Source organism: Aulonocara stuartgranti, assembly GCF_965226115.1.
Source record: "Aulonocara stuartgranti genome assembly, chromosome: 15".
NCBI classification, from domain to species: domain Eukaryota; kingdom Metazoa; phylum Chordata; class Actinopteri; order Cichliformes; family Cichlidae; genus Aulonocara; species Aulonocara stuartgranti.
Genome location: NC_138951.1, coordinates 943,761 through 958,662, shown reverse-complemented (window position 1 = coordinate 958,662; position 14,902 = coordinate 943,761). Strand labels below are relative to the sequence as shown.

General features: G+C 44.6%; 1 protein-coding gene across 1 annotated transcript; it reads right to left on the bottom strand.

Moving 5' to 3' along the window:
- Window positions 1-1,386: 1,386 nt before the first annotated feature.
- Window positions 1,387-10,693, bottom strand: hnrnpub (heterogeneous nuclear ribonucleoprotein Ub). Its single transcript, XM_082504567.1, has 14 exons — window positions 10,086-10,693; window positions 8,741-8,855; window positions 6,947-7,026; window positions 6,238-6,377; window positions 6,047-6,146; window positions 5,458-5,570; window positions 5,005-5,268; window positions 4,780-4,899; window positions 4,561-4,689; window positions 4,313-4,481; window positions 3,923-4,204; window positions 3,569-3,840; window positions 3,362-3,475; window positions 1,387-3,281 (listed from the first exon to the last, which is right to left on the bottom strand). The coding sequence occupies exons 1-14, from the start codon at window positions 10,531-10,533 to the stop codon at window positions 3,231-3,233; spliced, it is 2,397 nt and encodes a 798-aa protein (XP_082360693.1). The 5' UTR covers window positions 10,534-10,693; the 3' UTR covers window positions 1,387-3,230.
- Between the last annotated feature and the right edge of the window lie 4,209 nt (window positions 10,694-14,902).

Genomic DNA, 14,902 nt, shown 5'->3' with positions numbered 1-14,902 from the left:
GCCACCTCCTGTACATGGATGACATCAAGCTGTATGCCAAGACTGAATGAGACATCGATTCACTGATCCACACTACCAGGCTATACAGCGATGACATCGGGATGTCGTTCGGACTGGAGAAGTGTAGTCACTAGAAAAGCTGCAACCACCAAGTACCTGCAGAGGGTCAGGCAAGTCCTGAGGAGTCAGCTGAATGGGAAGAACAAGATCCATCAACACCTACGCCCTGGCCGTGATCAGGTACCCTGCTGGGATAATAAGCTGGCCAAAGGAGGCGATAGAAGCTCCTGACCATGCACGGAGGGTTTCACCCCAAGTCCAGCACACTGAGGCTGTACGCTAAGTGAAGGAAGGAGGCCGGGGACTGGTGAGTGTGAGCACCACGATCCAGGATGAGACAACGAACATTCACGAATACATCACGAAGATGGCCCCAACTAACCGAGTGCTCAGTGAATACCTGACAGACAAATGGTGGTGGCTAACCAACCGGACATAGCGGTGGTAGACAAGCAGAAGAAGACGGCCGTAGTGATCGATGTAGCGGTTCCCAGTGACAGCAACATCAGGAAGAAGGAACACGAGAAGCTGGAGAAATACCAAGGGCTCAGAGAAGAGCTCGAGAGGATGTGGAGGGTGAAGTAAGTCAGGTTTATTAAGTGCTTTTCGTAGACAGGCAGTCACAAAGCGCTGCACACAAAGGTTAAAAGAAAGAAAACATTAAGTAATAAAATAGAGAATATAAAGTGTTGATTAACAGAAGGCCTGTTTAAACAAAGTTTCCACAGAGTCAACCAAACGTGAACCACAGCCTTGGTGCCACAGACTGAAAGGCTCCGCCTCTTTTCGTCTTCAGTCGTGTACGGGGAAAAACCAACAAACTCTGAGCGGAGACAACGAGCAGCAGTGAATTTTAAAAGAAGCTTGGATAAATAATCTGGGGCCATTGAGTGCTCTGTATGTTAGAACAAGAATTTTAAAGCAAATTCTAAAATCTGTTGGGAGCCGATGTAAAGAATATAAAATGGGAGTGATGCGAGCTCGCTTGCTAGAATGTGTTAGTAGCCTGGCCGCTGCATTTTGTACAGCTTGGAGGCGAGAAAGACATGATTTGTCCAGGCTGGTAAACAAGGCATTACAATAATCTGAGGTACGGTGGTCCCAGTGGCTCCAGCAGATCCCGGGAACATCGGAGATCTCTGTGCAGAAGAGCGCAGTCCTGGGAACAGCTGGGATGCTGCAGGACCCTCAGGCCTCTGGCAGAGGACCCGAGCTTGAAGGAGAGACCGGCCGCAGGCGCGAGCGGGGATTTTCTTTCTGTTATCTCTAAAGAAAAGCAGGGAAACATTTTACAGGAACTGTAACAAAACACACGGTCACTGCATACCAGCTTCTTTAACTTTAATAGAGACAAAAAAAAATACAATCCCAATTTTTCAAACACAAATATTAAAAACTGTCAGATAGAAAAGACAACAAATCTGAAAAAGCTCAGAGCTTTTGCACTGTTGGTTTAATAAAAGACCTGATATACAACCTGCAACACAAAGCGATAAAAATATAGTGTCTGTTGTATTATAGATTATACTGTAAACCCAAAGCTTGCATTCTGCTCGATTTTAATATCCAGTATAATAAAAGGTCAAACTCTCCAGACATTTAAATAGTTCATCACACAGCAGTACGTGGCAAACTAATACTTTCTTTATCACAACACATTTATTAATTCATGAACATTCGTGCATGGCTGGATTAGTGATGCATTTAGTATTTACATGTTTATTAAATAAGACGGGCAAACCAAAACAAATCTAAAGAAACTGTTGGATTGATCAGATCTATTGTAACGTTAAAAAGTCAATCTAGTGTCAAACATGATCCGGGTACCAGGTCGACGTGGAGACAGTATATGTGGAGCTGCCGTTATTGCTGGGCCACACAGTCACCAACACCAGAGCATTTAAAAAAAAAAAACAAAACACGGCGCCGTCAGAGTTGAAAGGTCGGTTCGGGCGGTCAGCCATCAAACTGTGCAGCCCTTTCTAGGTTTGCTGGTGAAAATGAGCAATCCGGCCTCCTTTTAAAAACCACTTTCTGTGCTAAACTGGCACCATCAAAACTGAGAGAGCGAGGTTTACACGAATCACCAGTACGAGGAAGAAAAGGGAAGTCGTTACCGTGGAGACGTTTATAACTGGTCAGTGCTCGGCGTTTCTCAGAAGTCTACTGCACTAAAAGGAACCGTTAATCAAGACAATCTAGGAAACAAACGATCTCCTGAGAACGTCAGTGCTCTAACTTTAATATTTTAATAAAGACCTTAAAAAGCATAATGTATGACCAACATGGCTTCCTTCTGTCCTTAAAGATGGCTTGGCCAAAACACGTTTTCAAATTAAAAGTACTGAACAGCTGAAGGACCGGAAACAACATATCAAAGACAAGACACTTGAGGTTATTTATTAACCAATGAGGTGTTTAGCAGGGCTGATAGCAAACCAGGCCACGGCCCGTTCAAAGGTCATTTACACACCTTTGAACCAAGTCAAAAATCACAAGCCGAGAAGAATGTAAAAAAGCCAACGATGTGTTTATTGTAGCTCTGTGGAGTTTATGTTACAGGATTGATCGTGGGAACAAAAAGAAAAGCTTCAGTCTGGCTGTTTGACTCTACAGACAGGTACAGGCCAACCAGCTACCAACGCTTCCTGTAAAGAAGCCAAAGTTCCAATCAAATCATCACGTTCCTTAAACCTTTATGCAAACTACGCATAAAAAAAATATTTACAATTTGTAATACAAAAAGAAAAACAAAACAAAAACCACAGCACAGATAAAATGCACAACCCTGAAAAAAGAAAATCTCTTCAAAGCCTGCTGGGCCGACTAATCGTTTCTGGTTCCTGAAATTACAAACATGTTTTAAAAGCATTTAAAAAGGTGGAGGAGGGTAAAATATACAACAACAACAAAAGATGGCTGAATGAGGATGAACCCACACTGTGTACATCTGTGTGACGATACAGAGCTTCAGTTACAGTCGTGCTGCCTGCTCTCCTCCGATGGAATGTCGTCGCTCCGTTTAGCTTTAGTCTCGTTATCAGTCGTGAGTTTTACGATCATTAGTAAAAGTGGGTTCTAAAGGAAAGTAAGCAAACGTTGGAGTGGATGATGCTCCGTGGCTAGCGGTGGATCCCAGTGTCGCCCACCAGTCCATTAGAACAAATGTCTCAGTAATATCCAGGCTGGTACTGCTGGCTCCACGGCTTCTGGTTCCAGAACTGCACAGAACAGAACATTAACACTTTGATCCCCTGATTTATGTGTAACAACTACAAACGGCAGATGCACAAACACTGACCCCTTGCTGCCAGCTCTGGTTGAAGGCCTGGGCTTTATCCATGCCGTTCCTGTTGCCTCCATAGTTGCTGTTCTTGTTGCCAAAGTTGCCACGGCCCCCCCCTCTCTGCTGAAACTGTGCAGGAAAAACAAAGAAAAAAAAAGTTGATTATGCATCAACGGACGTCAGAGGAGCAATAATTTGATCAGGAGTCATTTTGAAACCAACCTGATGGGGATGACCCCTGTTTCCACCACGACCCATGCTAGCTCCGCCTCCTCTGCTCATGTTCCCTCTGTTCACTGGACCGCCTCTGCTCATGGGTCCTCCTCTGTGTCCCATGTTGCCCCTCATCGGGCCGCCCCTGGGGGATCCACCCAGGCTAGGAATGGGGCCGCCACCACGGTTAAAGTTTCCACGATTGGGGAATCCTCCTCTGAAGGCTGGGGGCGGCAGAAAGCCGCGAGGAGGACGGTTGAACCCCCCGCGAGGCCCGGGAGCTGCAGACAGACCAGGGTAAAGGTAAGCTTGAGCATCAACTGTGCCGTTAAGGAGCATTCATTTCCCACCCATCAATCCCACCTCCTCTGAAGTTGCCTCTGTTCTGGAAGCCTCCACGGCTGCCACCTCTCTGCCCAGGTCCGCCACCACGGGCAAACTGGTTTTTGCCACCGCGTCCAGCACCGCGCTGTCCACCGCGCTGTTTAGGCGTCGTGCTCCCCTGGTTGGGCTTTTTCTCGGCAGGCAGAGCCGTCTTGCTTTCCTCTTTGTACTGCTCCAGGAGCTTGGCAGCATCATCTTTCTGCAGCTCGGCGTAGATGACCTCATTGAAGCTCTCGCCCTCCTCGGGCAGAGAGAAGAAGCCTGTAATGGAACGGAAACGATTCAATAAGAGAAGCAGCACCCAGGAATAGCTTCTGTCCAAGTGTGTGATGGACTGTAACAGGGTAAAGACAACGGTAAAGCTTTTACCTTTCATTTTGAGTAAAGCATGCTCAGGCACTTCCTTGCCATCAGTCTCAACTTTCTTCTGGACTCTCTGCTTGTAGTCTTCATCAGACGGGCAGACGACTACAGCCTTGCGTTGGAAGCCTGCGAACAAACACATCTTCCTCTTCTGGCCCGGAGCAGACAGGTTGGTCTGCAAAGACAAAGAGGCTCATTTGATCAATCTATCATCAAAGACATGGTTGTGACCACACTCAGCAAGAGCCACTTACATGGTCCAGGATGTAGTTCCTCTTCTTGCGAGCAGCAATCTCAATGAATTTTCCCAAGAAGAGCGGTGCACGCTGGGAAATGGCAGTCAACTTTGTGATGTCCTTGGACTGACGCTTCATGCTGCCGATCTGCACGAAAGAAGAAAAGAGCATTTTCCTACCAACAGGGAGAAGCAGCAACTATTTCTGGGACGCTGTAACGTTGGTCTGAGTACTGACCATCATCTTTTCCACAATCGTGTCACTGCCCAGGATGTAGTACTTCCCAGGGTTCTCTTGGATATGCTTATTCACCCACGTGGTCTTCCCTGAGCCCGGCAGACCAACCATGACTATGATCTGGAAAAGAGAGAAAATTGAGATCACTATATGGAGAACTTTGATACCGCAGCGTTGCACTTTTGCATTCATGAATGAAAAACGCTCCTAAACTCTTTTACTCACCTCACAGTCAGCCTTGGTCTGCGGCCCTTTGAGTGCACGGACTCGATCACTGACAGGAATCTGCTGCAGGAAGGTGTAGCCCTGCGGCTGGGGGAAATATGGCGTCTCCAGCTGGCCAAAGTTGAACTCCACAGCGCAGTTGCGGCAGATGACGTGGGGGAAAAGGGCCCGGCCGTTCAGGGAGTCCTTGCCGACTTGGAAAGCGACAGCTGGCTCGCCTCCGTTCTTGGAGTAGGACAGCACCACCTCCTCACCTTCAAAGTCCTGCATGAATAGAGCAACACTCCAGCTTTAGTGTGTAACAAAGACATTTGCCTCAGCAGAAAGGGAAAAAGAGTCAAACTAATACTCTCATGATTCTGTTTAACGCTCTTTGCCTCTTCCATACATTACTGTTCTTCCATCTGCACACAAAGGGGAAAATTAAAAACAAACAACAATCTCATATCTTACAATTAGACAGCAGATGACATCATTCTCCTCGTAGGTCTCTCCAAACTCCTCGGTCACACAGTTGGTGGTTTTCTTGGCTTTTCCGGAGTAGGCATAGGAATGCTCTTCCTCACCTAAACACATGACAAACACTTCTGGATTAATACAGAGTGGAGGTGGTGTGTGAATCATTGGGCTGGCACTAGGCCACGCAGCGCTGCTGTGACGCAGCCAGAGCTGAAGCCATTTTGTACAAAGGTGTCATGAAGCCAACTGGCCACCAGAGGGACCCCTAGAGACACGACCTTCCTGTAAATGGATACACCCAGTACAGTTCGGTTTGTTTGTGTTTCAATACAAAGTTCACCCTCTGGTGGGCTGAACTGATGTAAATGTTTAACCCAGCGGTATTCAGCCTGTATGAGTCACAGCAAATAGCTGCTGCCCTAAGATGCTGGCAGCCTTCAGAGGCCAAAACATTACAGCACACCAGTACATCCAGTGATCCTGGGAATGCATTGTGCCATGAGTAAAATGGAAAGTTACAGCGGGCTCCGCCAACACTGAGTCAGTGTGGCGTTTACAGAGTTGCGGCAAACATTGCACTGACCCAGCAGCAGTGTGCCCGTTTCCAGGGACCATCCGACTTGGACGTCATGAATCTCCATGTTCTTGCTGGAAATATGCTTCACTGGAATCTTCTCAGTGATCTGCACACACAGAAAAGCATTACCACTCGTTTCCACTGACCTCACTGAGCCATTCAGAGATTTGTGCAAGATGTGAGCATCGTTACCGTACCTTCATCTCAAAGCAGGCTTTGCCTTTGTTCACACCGTATGTAGCCTTTCCCCCGGACCACAGGTAAGCAAAGCTCTCCATGGTGAGAGACGAGGCGCTGTAGCGGTCCCGCGACACCTTAAAGTGCAGGTCAGAGTTGTCTGAACGGGCAGAAAAAGTACAAATTGAGACACGACTCTTGGACAAGACGGTACACATTTATACATCCTGAGGATGGAGGGACTGGTGAGCTAGATCACCTCTGCTGCCTTCATTAGTAGGGAGCAGAAAAACTAGTCAGGTAAAGTAACACTCGTTTTACTAACCACACTGCTGTTGGTTAACTCAACATCTGGGGAGGAAAAACCCAAAACGTTTTGATGACTACACCAGCACTGACGTACAGGTCGTGCTTCAGGACTGCGAATACTACAACCACCACGGAGAAGACAACGGGCCCATTTATAAGACTTTAGGAAATGAACACCTGGCAACGCCACAACTCAGAGCAACGTGTAAGAAAGCTGAGACGGCTTGTGCCTGCCATGTTATGCACGATTCAGCTATGCTGAAAATGTGACATTGAAGTTAATCAAATATAACATGTCTACATTTGTCCATTAGAACAAGCTCAATTCTGAAGCCGTTTTCCAGGAATGTTTCTAAGCAGTCGTTTACAGAAGGAAGCTGACAAGTCTAAAAACATCCTGTACAAAAGTAGCAAACATACAGCTATCCAGGCAGACTTTTGTGTCATCATTGTCTTCGTCTTCTTCCTCCAACGGGGGAACAGGTGACTTGGACGAGGCACTGAAAACAGATACCAAGAGTCAGTATAAGAAGGTTTGCGTCACTTTAACTGCATGGAAAATATAGATGCCTTGGGTACCACTTGGTGAAGAATATTTTAGGTAGACAGGAGAAGAAACAGACAGAGGGGAAAGCAAATAACTGAGCGAGCCTCCAGACTTTCTGGATGTTGGCTGTATTGTAGGCCTCAGCAGACACTTACCTTGCAGAATCCAGCGAAATCTAAAATGTGAAAGATACACAGAGAGAAGCACGTCCACCTGTTCTAGTATGCAAGGCTATGTGAGAGTCACAGTGATAAACTACAAGCAGACCTCTCCACTGTCAGATAAGTGCGTGTTTGTGCCTCCAGAACTGATATGGGGCAAGTTATATTTAACCTCACCGTGTTGACTTCTAGATGAAAAGGTCACCACTAACTTTTGACTGTGTTGCTAAGCAGAATACATTGAAAGCATGTTTTAAGAGAAACCAGTGTAGTCAAAACTACAGCAACTTACCAACTCTGTAGTTCAGGAATCTCTAAATATTAAGGATGATGCTTTAGCATCACTTCACCTGCCATCATCCAACTATGGTGCAACTCCTAATCATTTAGGAGAAGGAAACCACTGCGGGGCTCATCACTCCTTTCTTATCTACAGCTCGATGTGTCACAACTGTCCCCAAAGAGCCCAGAATGCCGTACAAACAGCTGCCGTGGGGAGATTTACGGTGCTGGTGGACAACACAGTGCCTGAGGTGGAACTTGTAGTCGTCTACATGGAGCTAAGCTCTGAAGGTTTAACTGGGGGTGAAAAGCGATGGAGCAGCAATACTTCGGTGTGCTAACAGCTCTGCTGCCCTGGCCTAAACATTCATGACGAGGGTTCTCCCAAAATAATAATTTTAAAAAAGTTATTCCATTATATGCCTGTTGATCCTCAGTGCATCGACATCGCAATGAAAACAAAACACTGACCAAGATACACACACACACCCCATGCATGATGTCACCTAGCAGGGGTAGAAAGAACTTTGCAAATGCACACACACCCACACCATGAAAACAGACACACACAGGACATGATACATGAGACAGAAATAGCATTTCGACATCATACAACCAGTGAAATAAAAAACAAAACGAAAAAAGAAAAAAAAAGAATAGACCATTGCGAGGCGTAACGATGGACGGTCAATAGCGAGCTTCTCCGTGGACGTTCCAAACAGACGTTGGAGGCTTTCTTTCTTTCTTTCTTTTTTGCTACCCTGCGGCAGTGGACCCCTTCTTCCACAAATCCGAGCTAGTTTCTCCCCACCCATCCACTGAAAATTGCACATCTGCTACGTTGCTCTGGGTTCCCCTTTGAGCAGCCTTGTTTCACCTTGGGGACACAACAGGCTTTCCAAAACAGTACTTGGCATAAGGAACAGGTGTGAGAATTCATAGAGACTTGATAGATGCACTTCTGCTACAGAATGCAGTCGATTAAAGAAACAGTGTGAGTGGGCACTGTAAAAAGGTAAATGGTAAGGTTCTTTAAGTAGTCAGGGATGACCCTCAAAGCATGTGTGTGAAAATAATGTTACAAGTAGTATAATACTTGAAAAAAATGAGGGTTTTCCTCTTGCTAGTTATGTGCATTGGCACTTAAAGCCAATACAATTCAACAAAGCTATAGATGGCGCTTCAGGGATGCTGAAGGCCATTTTCGCTCTGTCCCATCCTTACCAGCTGTATTTGTTCTCTTCAATAAATTCAAAGTAGCCCCTTCCATGTTCCTCCCGGCGTCTCTTAACACCCTTCTTATTCTTCTGATCAGCATTCGTGTCTTTGTCCGCATCCCCTTTGAAAATAGAACAAAGATATAGAATGAGGTGCTCCTTTTTCTGGGAGAGAGAGGTCGGACTGGCAGTGGGGTTCTGGCCCACAAAGCCCGTTCATTAGTTACATTGTGTGTCGACCATTATCATTTGTATTAAGGTTACTTGGAGGCAACACCTCATCGTTACACTTAAAACAAGACAATCATACTGTGGAAACTGTAACAGCTTTGAAAGACCAGGTAGTAATTACAATATAAGCTGGCCCGTATAAACATTGTGAATGGGGCTGGATAAACAAGTCTCTAATAAGTAAAGTGTTACTATCCTGCAGTAAAGGGCTTAAAAGATACTGCTTTTGATACAAATCTATGTCATTAAAAGGAGGGCAAATCTACTGCTGCCAGGGACAAATGCATCATGCAGGGAAACGGGAAAGCCTACTTAGACCTTGATTTACACCCCCCTCCCCGAGACATTGCACTGAATTGCCTAGATTCATAATTTCTATGACCATCCAACACTATCTATAAAAACCACGGAAAAAAAACTACCCACGTCCTACCTAAACAAGCAGTGCGGCGCCCTTCTTTTTCTCAGCACATCTTGGGATTAGCTAATTCAGATGTTCCCGGCAACCTTTAAAGGCAAACGCCACGACCCTAAAACACGATGTCAGTACAATTAAGGCGGAAAGGGTGGCAAGACAGCCCACTGCAGTGGCCATTTCTAACATTGTGTTTTCACGTCGATCCATTCTAAAATGGGATGTGAAAGCAAATGTTCTCCAACGCCCCCAGCTGGAACAACGGGAACCTCTGAATTAGCTAACCGGTTGAACAGCTAGTTGGCGCTGCACAACAGACACAAAGAAACTGACGCTAGCTGGCAAGCTAACACGCTAACCAAACCGAAACTTAAATCCAGACTAAGCTAAATTCGGTAGCAGATTTCTTATTAGAGCCGCTTTAGTAATTTTAGTCGACGTCTCTCAATGTGACGCTAAAGGTCTCTTTAGTAGGCTGGACTGTGGCTACTTAAGGTCACGACACGACTGCTAACCAAGCTGCAGACCGGTGCTAACGCTGGCTAGCTTAGTAGTGAGGTCACGCTATCTCTCTCTCTCTCAACATGGACGCTCTGCTGTGCGGTAACGCATTCAAATTTAATAATTTCCTCACCGCTAGCGCTTTCTCAAAAAAACCCGACACATCCAACCAGCCGCATTTACATAAGCGATTCTGTCGACTCACCCTCGGCAGCCTGCTCTCCCGGCTCACCGTCTTCCGTATCTATTTTCTCCATGTCGTCCACGTCTCCCTTGAGCATGGGGTCCATCTCATCGTCCTCGTCTCCTTCCTCTTCTCCCTCGCCCATTTCTTCGTCCACGGCAACGCCATTGCCGTCGCCCCCACTCTCCGGCTCTTCCTCCTCGTTGGCCTCCATGCTTTCTTCAATAGGGCCTTCTCCCTCCCCCTCTCCTTCTTCCTCCTCTGCCATACCTTCTTGGTCGGCGGCCTGCTCGAAACCGTCATCCGCCTCAGCTGCCTGCTCCTGCGGAGAAGCGAGGGCCTCCTCGTCCAGCGCGGCCTGCAGGCGGTCCATCAGCTCGGCCTTCAGCCCCTTGTCCGAAAGATTACGCTTTTTCAGCTCGTCTTTGAGCTCGTTAACTTTAAGCTTTTTGACGTTAATTGTGCTCATGGTGAATGTTTGACGGCGAACGCGCTAAAATAAGACGGGAAATAAATAAATGGACGCCCTTTGTTAACGGATGTAGCTCAAAACTGCGCCAAACGGCACCCGCTGTACAACCAATCCTTTGCAGGCACAGAGCTGCGCGAGCCTGCTGTGTGGGGGAGGAGTCGTCTCCTACCGTAACTGCCCAGAGAGAGGCGCAGCTTAGTTATGCAGCCTGTGGCCATCTGTCACTGCAGCTAAACGTTCCTTTCAGAAACCATTGTTGTGGAAAAGCGGGACAGATAGTACACGAAAAGATGGTTCCAGTAAAGAGCGCGAACGTTATTAATTAGTTTGTCATTATTTAACAAAACGCATTTTACAGAGGGCTGTTTAACTAGGTAGTGAGTTTAAGACAGGTCAGGACAGTAGAATAAAGGCACACATGTTGCGTAATGTGCAACGCTAATAATCAATATCGGTAAGCTAGAAACAATGCAGTACAAAGATATCTCTCTTCTCGCCCCTTTTTCAATTTTATAAAATCCAAGAAGAGGCACAAATGTGATATCGTTTAACTACGCCGACACGTCTTTCTGAATACGCGTTATCGCTCTCCCGTGTAACGAAAACAGCTGTTTAAAAATTCCTTTTTGTCATATCTGTCAATTGTAGAGTTTTCAGAGTTGATGTTGAAAATGTCCATGCACTTCTAAACAACACATAACTCCGTGGACTCTTCTGGAAAGCACTTTGGTGATTTGCCAACTCTTTGTTATTCTCCTTTAAAGCAGCGCACACCGATTTCACATAAAGAGCTTCAGTGGCCGCAAAGCTCAGCCTTGGTTACATCATCAGAGTTTCCTTAGGTTTGAGATGTTTTTGCGATAGAAAGTCACATCCAAACTTTTAAAATCTCTTTGTTTTCAGTCTAAAGACGTAAGATGACGTACCTCTTTGTTTTGATACCTGGCATTGTCAAACTGTGAAGGGCATTACAGTTAATATCACTAATAAATGGTAAACTGATATTTTTCAAAATGAAAGAAAACTAAATCGTGCCTACGAGTCAAATAATAATTAGTTTAGAAGATTGTATCTGGATTAACCTAATGAGTCAAAATAAGAAGTTAAAATAAGACACGGAGAATAACCGCTGTCAAAATAAAACAGGAAACAACGAAGCAAGGAATCACAAACAGATAAGAAGACTGAACAATACACAGCAGGATACAGGGAAGACTCGATTAATCTAAACACGACTGAACACCAACAGAGACCAGATAACAAAACGTAACAAGACTAAACATGCCTCCAATACCAGAACTAAGAGCTCCAAATAATGCTGAATGCTTACAATACGTCCCACACAATGCCATATCTATCACAACACACATTTATATGTGAAATTAATGAAAAATAACAAAATTACTGTAACTGTATTATGTAGTTTTCAGAATTGTGCACATAGTTTATCTGGAAAAGACTGTACGACTGAAAAACTTTCGTTTTTGCACATACAGCTTTTTAGATCCTGGTGATCACTGAAATTAAAGTTCATGCAAATAACACTTCAAAACAATTGTCCTTCTGGATCTTCCAGAGGGAATTAGCTTTTCAAGTCCTTGGGTTTCTAACCCGATTGGTTACAATTAAAAAGGTAGTTTGTGTTGACATTTGAGCAGTTGAGATGGAGACGCTCATTATTAATACAGGGCGGGCCGTTTGTATGGATCCACCGCAATAACATGGGAATGGTTGGTGATATTAAAGTCCTGTTTGTGGCACATTAGTATATGTGAGGGGGCAAACTCCTCCAGATGGGCGGTGACCATGGTGGCCATGTAGAAGTCGGCCATCTTGGATACAACTTTTGTTTTTCAATAGGAAGAGGACCATGTGACACATCAAACTTATTGGTAATGTCACAAGAAAAACAATGGTGTGCTTGGTTTCAACGTAACTTTATTCTGTCATGAGTTATTTACAAGTTTCTGACCACTTATAAAATGTGTTCAATGTGCTGCCCATTGTGTTGGATTGTCAATGCAACCCTCTTCTCCCACTCTTCACACACTGATAGCAACACCGCAGGAGAAATGCCAGCACAGGCATCCAGTATCCGTAGTTTCAGGTGCTGCACATCTCGTATCTTCACATCATAGACAATTGCCTTTAGATGACCCCAAAGATAAAAGTCTAAGGGGGTCAGATCGGGAGACCTTGGGGACCATTCAACTGGCCCACGACGACCAATCCACTTTCCAGGAAACTGTTCATCTAGGAATGCTCGGACCTGCACCCATAATGTGGTGGTGCACCATCTTGCTGGAAAAACTCAGGGAACGTGCCAGCTTCAGTGCATAAAGAGGGAAACACATCATCATGTAGCAATTTCAAATATCCAGTGGCCTTGAGGTTTCCATTGATGAAGAATGGACCCACTGTCGTTGTTCCCATATACCACACCAAACCATCACTTTTGTTGTTCCAACAGTCTTGGAGGGATCCATCCACTGTGGGTTAGTGTCAGACCAATAGCGGTGATTTTGTTTGTTAACACCATTCACATAAAAGTTTGCCTCATCACTGAACAAAATCTTCTGCGTGATCTGAGGGTCCTGTTCCAGTTTTTGTTTTGCCCATTCTGCAAATTCTGTGGCCGATCTGGGTCATCCTCGTCGAGATGCTGCAGCAGCTGGAGTTTGTAAGGGTGCCATTTGTGAGTAGCTAATATCCGCCGAAGGGATGTTCGACTAATGCCACTCTCCAGTGACATGCGGCGAGTGCTACGCTGTGGGCTCTTGCTGAATGAAGCTAGGACAGCCACTGATGTTTCTTCATTAGTGACAGTTTTCTTGCGTCCACATTTTGGCAAATCCAACACTGAACCAGTTTCACCAAACTTAGCAAGCAGTTTGCTAACTGTAGCATGGGAGATGGGTGGTCTCGTAGGGTGTCTTGCATTGAAATCTGCTGCAATGACCCGGTTACTGCGTTCACCAGATATCAACACAATTTCGCTCCTCACATGTTAACCTCTTCGACATGTCAATGGCTGTGAACAAAGAGAAACTTGTAAATAACTCATGACAGAATAAAGTTACGTTGAAACCAAGCACACCATTGTTGTTCTTGTGACATTACCAATAAGTTTGATGTGTCACATGACCCTCTTCCTATTGAAAAAAACTAAAGACAATGGCCGACTTCTACATGGCCACCATGGTCACCACCCATCTGGAGGAGTTTGCCCCCTCACATATACTAATGTGCCACAAACAGGACTTTAATATCACCAACCATTCCCATGTTATTGCGGGGTATCCATATAAATGACCCACCCTGTACCACTACTTAATCCCGTAAAGCCTAAGTAAGCTATGTAAACTATGAAATAATTGCCAGAAAATTATTTTTTAAAACTAAATTGTTTATTGAATCTGCTGTCAAATAAAAAAAAACCAAAAAAACAATTTTATTTATATAGCGCCAAATCGCAACAACAGATACTTTATATTTTAAGGTAAAGACTGAGAATAACTGAGAGAAAACCCCAACAATCCCCTATGAGCAAGTATTTGGCGACAGTGGGAAGGAAAAATCCTCTTTTAACAGGAAGAAACCTCCGGCACAACCTTGCTCAGGGAGGGGCGCTGCTTTATACTCTAGGAACCACAAATAAGTGTGAGAGCAAACTGTTCTTGGGTTGACAGGGTACTACGAGGTCTTAAAGATTAGAAAAAAGATTTCAATGCACAGGTTTTATTTTTTTTAAAATGTATTTATGTATTTATTTATTTTTTGCAATTTATTGCTTAATATTGTTCAATTTATTTAAAAAATGGATTAACCTGTAACAACACTGATGACTTTAGTTTAGGCAGATGATCTGGTGACCCCTACAGCAAGCAGACAGAAGAAGAGGACAAACACACATTTTAAAGTTCACTAATAATAATAAATAAATAAATAATAAATCACACAAAACGTTGACTAATGAACTTTGTCCCAGTATTCCAAAAGCTGTTTTTCCATTGAAAGAATAAAATGAAAAGAAAAATAACGTTTCTGTTAGCTGGACTTGTTACACATACATGACTTTTCTTTGCTTAAAGCACTTACAGTAAAATAGGTATTAAGTAAACACTAACTTATCATGTATTAATAAATTAATAAATACATTTCTGAGACATGGATTTCAGTTATTTGGAAATATTGTAGCTATATTTGCAGTTTCTCGTTGATACCATTGCTGCTAAGGTGAAAACAAACATTGTAAGAATAATGTGGATAGATATTTCCGCACACGTCTATTCAGGCATGTTGTCGGACTGTTCCGTTGTAAGAAGGTGCAGTGACATTTGCGGGACAGCGACAGTATGTAGGACAT

Bases quoted from the DNA above. Each gene is read 5' to 3' on its own strand.
- hnrnpub (XM_082504567.1), bottom strand. From the start codon at position 10,533: ATGAGCACAATTAACGTCAAAAAGCTTAAAGTTAACGAGCTCAAAGAC. The intron at 8,856-10,085 runs GTGAGTCGACAG...CTATTTTCAAAG, and splicing joins GGGAGAGCAGGCTGCCGAGG to GGGATGCGGACAAAGACACG. The intron at 7,027-8,740 runs GTAAGGATGGGA...ATCTGTTTTCAG, and splicing joins GAAGAGAACAAATACAGCTG to TGCCTCGTCCAAGTCACCTG.